Raw genomic sequence first — 9168 nt, forward strand, 5'->3', positions numbered from 1 at the left:
TTGCTCCATCTGAAGCTGAAAAGGAACCAATTCCGACATTTCCTTCACAAAATTAATGAAAGAAAGGTCCTCTGGAGGAGAACGCTTTCTACTTTCAATAGGAGAGGAAGGTGAAGGTAAGTCATCGATGTCTGTGGGAGTATCATCACCCCAGGTGTCATAAGGATCAGCAGGCTGACCTATAGGACGAGAAGGGGGTTGGATAGCCGAAGGGCCCGGCTGAGGCTCCGAGAAAAATCGAAGGAATCACCGGGGGCACCATGGACGCCCTGGAGGGCATCGGTGCTGGCATCGAAGGCATCGATGGCGCCGATGTGCATATCGCCCCCGATGAATGAATCGGTGGCGAGGGACGACATGGCATCGATGGCTGAGGCAATACCCCCGAAGGAGGAATGCAGAACGGTGTTTCTCCTCCCGATGAAGCTGTCATCGGGGAGCGCACCGGAGCCAGAGACCCGGGAATCACCGGTGGAAGGGCAGTCATGAGCGCTTCCATCCGGGATGCCAGCGCTGCTGTAATCAGGTCGGTGACCGGTTCCACTCTCGGTGCCAGAGGAACCTGGAGTCGTTGCATCGCCTTGACGATGGCCTCCTATACCAGCCGGTCCAGTTCTTCCCGGAGACCTGGGGCAATCAGCCCCGGCTCCGTGACGGAAGAGGGAGGCTGAGGCACAGTCGGAGGGACCACCTTTACAGGCGGAATCGTGACTCCCAAACCCCGATCGGGTGAGGGTTGCCTCAATGTCCCGGTCGCAGGAGTAGTCGGTGCCGTTCCTGGACGGGGCTTCTTTGATGGTGGCTCGGACGGTGGCGAGGTCGATGATTTCGCTCCCTCGATGGTCCGAGACTTACGATGCCGGTGGCGATGTTTCTCCCTACGATCCCCTCGATCTTGAGGGGGAGAAACGGGAGTCGATGGCCGGCGGTCATCGGACGGTTATCGATGCTGGTGCGACTTCGACGGTGCTGGTTCCGATGACATCGATGCGATGGACGGCGTCGAGGTGTGAGCACGGAAAAGGAGTCCCATCTTCTCCATTCTGGCTTTGCAACCTTTTGATGTCATGAGGGCACATTTGGTGCAAGTCAGGACATCATGCTCACGGCCTAAACACATTACACAGACTCCATGAGGGTCTGTGATGGACATGGTGCGAGTACAGTCCGGGCACCGACGAAACCCCGACACCATGGCCATAGAAAAATCGAGCTGCGGTACGGTCGACGGCCAAACTAGACGGTAATAGACGAAAAACGGTGAAAAACTTACCGGAGTACTGCGGCCTGAGAAAAAAGTTAGAGGAGGGACCCCTGTGGGGCAATTTAAGTTTAATTTACTCCATGAGGAAAATTCCTGTCTGAAATCTCTTCAGAGCTCCTAAACCGTGAGGCTACTGCTGCGCGGAAAAAAGAAGACTGAAGGGGGACCCCTGCTGGCTGCAGGGTTAGTGCCATGCTGGGCATGCCCAGTAGGGGCCAGTCAAAGTTCTGGAAAATTTTTCGTGATTGGGCTCCATCCTGATGATGTCACCCATATGTGAGGACTACCATCCTGCTTGTCCTGTGAGAATCATCTTTCCACCTGATACTGCAACTCTCTTTTGGAAGGACCAGCATACCCCTATCTCCTGCACTTTTCCATCCATACCTACCAGCACGGGGATTCGGAGGACCTCGAGCTGGGTCCTGCAGTGTGTTTTAGGCACTAGGCCTACTTACCGCTTCCTCTGCTTTCACTGCTCAGGAAATGCAAGGCCATAGGCCTGATTGCCCAGTGGGGGGAGGGAAATGACTCTAGGAGGGATGCTGTCCCGTGGAGGAGTTCCCCAACCCGGCCCAGGAACTTCCCCAAGGAAAGGGACCTTAGGGAGGCAGTTGCCCCTGCCAATTCCCACCTGCCAAACCAGCTCCACCTACCATCTGCTGGAGGCAGAGAACTACTGATTCCTTCCCTGCTGAACCAGCCTATATAGGAGAGGGCCTCAGGGAAGCGGTCTGGAGCTCTGCCTATACCTGCTGGGAGGGGGAGAAAACCCGCTGTGAAGTTGGTCTGGCAGGACAAAAAGGGATATTTCTTTACAGAGAGGGTGGTGGATACATGGAACAGCCTCCCAGAGGAGGTGGTGGAGACAAACAGTATCTGAATTCAAGAAAGTATGGGATAAATACAGGGGAACTCTAAGGAAGTGATGGGAATTATAATGCTAAATTAATTGGACAGATCTTTTTCTGCCATCATGTTTCTATGATATACATTTTGTGCAGGTTAAAACCACCAAGAGAAAAAGTGAAGGAAACAGAATAAACCCACTTTGTTTCTAACGGCATCTACCTACATCAAAGAATTTCTAGTACTACCCATGTGTCCAAGAAAAAAAAGCACATCTCTAAATTCTGATTGAAAAAATTCTGCTTGAAAGAAAGAACCCCGAAGAACACACCTACACCATGGTAATAGACATCATCAAACCAAGAGAAAACGACAAAGATCTAGGCATATGGATTGACTCCGAACTGAACCTCAAACATCATATTGCTATGAAAATTAAAGAAGGATTCAACAAATTACTTATCCTTAAGCGCCTAAAACCCCTTCTTAATCCACCAGACTCTAATCCCTGATCTTTACCAGCTTCGACTATTGCAATGCCTTACTACTTGGACTTCCTAAAACAACCACACGCCCACTCCAAATACTTCAAAACACCACCACCAGAATACTCACCGGACACAAAAAATTTGATGACATCACACCAACACTAAAAGATCTTCACTGGCTACCCATCGAAAAACGGAGAGAGTACAAAACACTAACTATCCTACACAAATCAATGCATAACAATGAATTCACCTGCCTAGATAATATCCTTCAACAGCATATTCACCGACGAAACACTAGATCTACAAATAAAGCATTATTTGCGATTCCTCCCCCCCCCCCCCCCCCAATTCTCATCTGCCAAACTTACCACCACAAGACAGAGAGCCTTATCTATAGCTGGACCCCCAACTCTGGAACACCCTTTCAGAACACCTAAGGCTGCAAAACAATTCAAAAAAACACTAAAAACATGGCTATTTCAACAAGCCTACAAAGACGGCATTGGTTAACCAACACAGGCCCACGAAACACAACAACCTGAACACACGTATAATACCAAGCACTTCCAAAGCCATTGGCGAATACGAACTAGGAAAAACTCACACTCCTTCCTAAACAAATTCATAACTCCCTGACCCCCCCTTGTAACACCTCAGTTCACCCCATACTGAGAAACATATTATAAGGCCATCCTTCCAGAAATCCTTTCTAATCCCCCTCAGATACCATATCTCCTACTTTACACCATCACACTGAAAAACTCTATGGCATCACCTATCATCAATATAACCACTGTATCACACTACGCTATGAATTTCAATGTACATACCACTACTGTTCATGTTACAACTTTAATGAACTAATTACAAATGATTATCTATTATTATCACTGTTATTAGTTATATTGGTATACTTTTAACGTTATCTACTGTAAAATGTTGTTGTAACTGTAAAACGGAGTGAAGGCGTCCTCCAAACTTCGGTATAGAAAAACTCACAAATAAATAAATTCCTCTCTCCTTCATTTTTCCTCAGTTTCCTCATCACTATATATATCCCTTTTCTTTACCCTCTCCACCTTTTTCCTGTCCACAGCTTCTCTTACCTCCCAGAGGTTTGCTTGTGCTACTCTTCCTCCCTTTTATCAGTGTCAAAACAGCACAATAATACAAGCAGGCCACAAGAAGGGAGTTAGCAGAAAGTGCTTTTCTCAAGCGCAGCAGCTCCTGCCTCTCTACCTGCCTCCTCTTGGTTATGAGCACTACTGGCAATAAACAATAGACTGTGAGAAGCGGGAGTGTCTAAGAAACACTCCTACCTGTCTCTCTGAGATGCTCAGACTGTAGCACTGGCAAATTATTTGCCAACTTTCAAATTCCATTCACAACTGCCCAGAAGATGACCAGAAATGTCATGCCTTTGAAGTATTATTTGCTTTATTTCTGTCTGTAGCAGGAATGTTGTTGGGAAGAATTCTTCTGATATGAAAATATCTTGTTGAAAAACAGCATCTATTCCTGTATCCATCTATAAAGAAACCAGAACTAGCAAGGAATCAAAGCAAGGCAATCAAATCCCAAACAAGAATCACAAAGTAGTTCAACTTAGTTACTATTAATTGACTGGTTGCTACTTCTGTTCATAAATAAGGAAGGAGAAAAATGTCTTTGACCAAGAGATCCAGGACTGATTTTCTGATGCCTCTTCCATACATATTATTTAAACAAGTGTTGGCTTCAAATGGAAGTAATATAACTATAAATGTTGCCCCCACAATCTGGACAAACCAGGAAAATTACAAGTTTTCTTAAAATAATACAAGTTTTCAGTTTCTTCATATAACAAATATATTGTAAATAGGCAGCAAAAAGAACACGTGCTAGTCAACTATGTGCATGTAAAACAAAAGGTTTAACAGAGACTCCTGCCTCCCATTACATAAGCTCTAGAAAACTGTTGAGTGATTTGATTAGATATGACTACAATGTCAGTTTTCACAAATCATACTGCAAAAGTTGCTAAAGTGTTCAACTAAAGGACATCTTCAAGGGACATGAAAAAATAATCATACAGATCTTTAGCTGCTTTGCATTATGGTGGTTTGTGACAACACTTCTGCTGAGCTCCATTCTGTCATCATAATCTTCCTGCAGTACAACCTGTCCAGCTGCTATGGCAAATCATGACTAGCAATTCTTCCCAATAACACATTTTAAAAGTGCCCTGCAAGAACATGAAACTGTTCTGACATTATCAACTTCATAATACAAGAACTGGATTGAAAAGCAGAATGAATTGATCTGGATGAGGTAAAAGCAAAGGGGAACTAAACTGCCAATGGATTGAACTACAAAAGAATTACATTTCCTTAGGCAATGCCCCAGTATCAACATACTGTATTAAGCTAATTCTGTAGTATATGAGCTTTTAAGGCCAACTAGATTCCTTTTCAAATTCATGTTGTGTGATTCTGAAGTGCTGTCATTCTGGAGCACTTCAGAATTCTGTTTGAATGTAAAGGACCACAGAAGGCCAAGTGCTGTAGACTTATTTTTATATGTATTTACAAATATGCTGCTATTACTCATTGTGTGTACATTCCTGTAGTACATGAAATTCTAAGTCATCTAGTCTAATGCTATTTCTTATGCTTGCTATTGGTTACACAGCATGTGCTGAAGCTGTCTGGCCACGGACACATTTGAATAAACATATATTTATGCATGACCCACTTTATTATCCATTGTTTGGAAACAGTTGCATAAACAAGATTGCCATCTGGACTGATTAATGGTTCATGCTTTACTTTCTTTACTTGATGACCAATAAGTCACTGATGACTTTCCATTGCTTCTGTGCATGTGAACTAAAAGGCCATCTTAATAACTTGTAAGGAAAAACTGTGTTTTCAGTCAAGCCATGTGATATCTCTCTAATACAAATCATCTTTGGTCTCATTAAAAGGTATTATGATCTACAAAGAATAAAGTTTTTGACAATATGGTTATTAGTATCCTGCGTTAATGAGGTTTAAGTTACAGCACATGGTTTTAGGATACAGGTAATGTACAGCAGTCAGGGCAGTAGAAAGGAACAAGATGCAAGAAAAGCAGGACTTAATTCAAGAAAACCTAAGAACCAATAATTCCCAATTAGAACTGTATTCCAAAATCACATAAATTTCCTATGCTTCTGTGAAATCCAGAAAGGACAATGTGAAAAAGAAGTTATAAAAATAAGTCCATAATTATTTAATTTGCAGTTGCCAAAAATTGCCATAAATTTTATGATACAGCAAATAAAATATTAAACTAGATCCAAGAAATGCAATGCATTCCTAAAATCAAAGAAATGCTTAATATGATTGCACTGAGAATTCAGAATATACATGACAAGTCTAACTTTGCTTTGAGGAAATCAAGTTTTGGAAACATTATTGTAGGTATCAAATGTAAGTTCTAAGCAGCATGTAAATAAACTGCAGGATATGACTTCAGGAAAAGTATGTGGTCATTTTTTAATCCTGAAAAACATTAGCTTACAGTACTTAACTGTAGCAACAATTATTGCAATTCAATATATTGCACAAATAAAATATGCATAAAAAGAAAAGTAAACCTGTCAAAGGCAAGTGTACAACAGCAAAATTCTACCACACTACTTAAATTTTAATCTGCCTGAAGTACTGAGAAGTATTTTAATGCCATTTAAACCTCCTCCTCAAACATCACATTTCATTTCTGTTACATTAACTAAGACTTATTACAAATTAAAGTTTAAAAATAAATATTTTGAAGACATAAAATGCCTCAAGCCATATTTCACATGTTCCTCTAGTGATAACTAAAATTGACACTTTTGGATTGTCTGTGAATAGCTGTCAACCTTCAGGTCAAAACTGTTCAACCTATTGGGTAAGTCATTTTAGGGCACATTCAGTTACTGAACAATTAACAGTCTATAAAAAGAAGATAAAATTATTTCCTAAAAATAAACAAACTTGCTAACTAATGGTGGCAAAACCTGCAAAGAACCAGCCTTCATTCTGCATCCACTGCAGTGACATTTGGCATTGGCCAACAAGTTTGAGTAAAAAGACAAAACAGGATGTGCATTTAGAAGGGATCATCACACTTCTCAATGAGGAGCTGAACAATTTTGAAACTGACCAGGAAGTCCATTAATCTTCATAAGGTTACGAGCATGGCCCTGTTTTATTGCCATCACAATGAGGATTTCTGGTTTTAAACCTTCTTTATGAAATATATATTTAGGAAAACAAGATCCAAGTTGTTCCTCAAGTGACTAGACAAGACAATACATTGGCTCTGCGTATTAACTAGGTATCACCACCACCACCACATACGAATGACAAAAGCAATTTCATACTGGGAGCTACCACCAGACTCAGCTACCTGTGCAATGGCTGTTTTTAATAGAAAATAAAGCTACACAGGGTATCTATCCTCCAGCTCTCTTAGTCACTGCTAGCGCAGGATTGCATTCTTTGGCTGGATGTGTTTGGCTCTTCTCAAAATTCAGACAAAACTCAATTGTCTCAGGATCTGTGAGACCTTTGAAAGTTGTGCGTGTTTTCTTTCTTTTTTTCTATTCACTTTTATCCTCTATCTACGTGCAATGGATAACTGCTAACCTATGTTAAGTCGCACTGATTGGTGTGCCTATTTTGTGAAAGACAAGGCTGGAAGGGGGGGGGGAATTACTAGCTTTACTTTTTCTTAATTTGATTTCTTTTAAACCCGATCGGTTCCCCCCTTCCCATAAGATTAGTTTGGGAAAATAACCCTTAAACAAAACCCAGCCATTCCATCCGATTCATACAGTGGGGCAAGACCCCCACTAAAAATGACACAAGCAACCTTGTGTAATTAAAATGAGAAGACCTTCGAAGAGTACATTAAAAAAAAACAATAATAATAATGAAAAGCCCCCTTGCTCCACCCTCCGCTAAAACCACGGCATACCATCACGACATGTGTCGGCGACCCTCCTGTCCCCCCTTCTCTTTCCCACCCCCACCCCCCGGGCGGCGGGAGCCGTTACTCACCGTCGCCGGCGGGCAGCCCTTGCTCCTTCTTCTCGTCGCATTTGTTACACTCGCTGAAGTAAAGCAGCAGGAACATATCCAAAAACACCCAAACCAAGGAGGTGGCCAGGACCACCTTACAATAGGCAAATTTTTTCATATCACAAAATTATAAAAAAAAAATAATAAATACACCAGAAAAATGAGAGGAGGAGGAGTCGAGTGGTTTAATCCAGTTTCATTGGAGAAGCCCTTTAGAACCTGGAAAATACAAAGTGAGGAGAAGGGGGAAAAATGTAGAGAGAAAAAATCAGAAGTTGTTTCCCCGGTGTCTATGTGTAAAAAAAAGAGACGTCTCCCCCCTCCCCCCAGCCCCGGCTCTGATCCCCCCCTAACCCTAGTCACTAGTGACAGCTCCGCTCCCGGGAGCGCCACTGCCAGCTTCCGCCGTGTGCGCGCTCCGCTCGATCACCGGGAAACGCGTGCCCGCGCGCGCGGAGAGGGCGGTAAAAGAGGAGGAGACAGTATGTGCGTCAGCGGGCTGCAGCGTGATTACGTTACCTGAGGGAGGGGTGGGGAGAGGCACGTGTCGGAGCGCGGAGCTCCTCCTTGTACACGTCATTACGGCCAAAGGGTAAGGGAAGGAGGGGGTGATGTCTCCTATCCGCAGCTGCTCTGCCGGCCTGGGGAGCGAGCCTGTGACCTCACACTCCACTATGCGCTTCTTGACTCACACTCCTTCCTGCTGACTCTCGGGTTGAGCGCGCTCGCTCGCTTTGTTCTTTCACCGTACGATTCGCCGAACAGGACAAATTTCTCTCACGTTCAACAGCTTTGCTTCTGAAGGGCGTGACAGTTATGCTCACGTGACTGGCCCTGGCCCAAAAAAAAAATTTTCGCTTACACAGCGCTGATAGGTTTAGGTGGTGTCATGTGCACTTTTTTTTATTAAACCAGAATTCAGGGCGGGAATTACTTAGGATTCAATGAGGCATTGAGGGGTATAGTGGGCCTGGGGGGGGGGAGGCATGGCAAGGATATATTACAGTGGTTTGGAAGCACAAACAGGCACATGCAAAGTAGGGGGCTGTGGGCACTCAGTGTTGAGCGCCCATTTTCCTAACACCTGATGCAATATTTAAATTAGGGGTCACGCTATAAAGGAGGCACTAGGGAAAATTTGTGCAACCCTAGCGCCTCCTCCTTGGCATCAGGTGCACAGGAGAGGTGGTTGTCAAGCAGGTTGGAGAAATGGACTCTCAGACTATGAGTGTCTGTTTTCTCCTGCTACTGTCATAGATATGCACAAAATACACGGCCTGGACCATGTATCTTAGATATGCATATTGAGTGTCCAGAATTTTCAAAAACTTTTTTTTTTAACTAAATTTGCTTTATTTGGTTCCTCCTACTTTATATCGCTATGATTCTATTAAGAGGAATCACAGAAAGTAGGATTTTTCTTTTTTTTTCAATGTACCCATGAGTGTGGCATACCTTTATGCCAGCCCCATGT

General features: G+C 43.4%; 1 protein-coding gene across 1 annotated transcript in view; it reads right to left on the minus strand.

The window, feature by feature from the left end:
• GALNT1 (polypeptide N-acetylgalactosaminyltransferase 1) overlaps positions 1–8405 on the minus strand; it is a 487294-nt gene extending 478889 nt beyond the window's left edge. The window contains 2 exon segments of the mRNA XM_029589850.1: positions 7674–7913; positions 8387–8405. Coding sequence (XP_029445710.1) covers positions 7674–7812 — 139 coding nt within the window. The 5' untranslated portion in view covers positions 7813–7913; positions 8387–8405.
• Between the last annotated feature and the right edge of the window lie 763 nt (positions 8406–9168).

The sequence above is a fragment of the Rhinatrema bivittatum genome, chromosome 2, assembly GCF_901001135.1.
Source record: "Rhinatrema bivittatum chromosome 2, aRhiBiv1.1, whole genome shotgun sequence".
Classification (NCBI taxonomy): Eukaryota; Metazoa; Chordata; class Amphibia; order Gymnophiona; family Rhinatrematidae; genus Rhinatrema; species Rhinatrema bivittatum.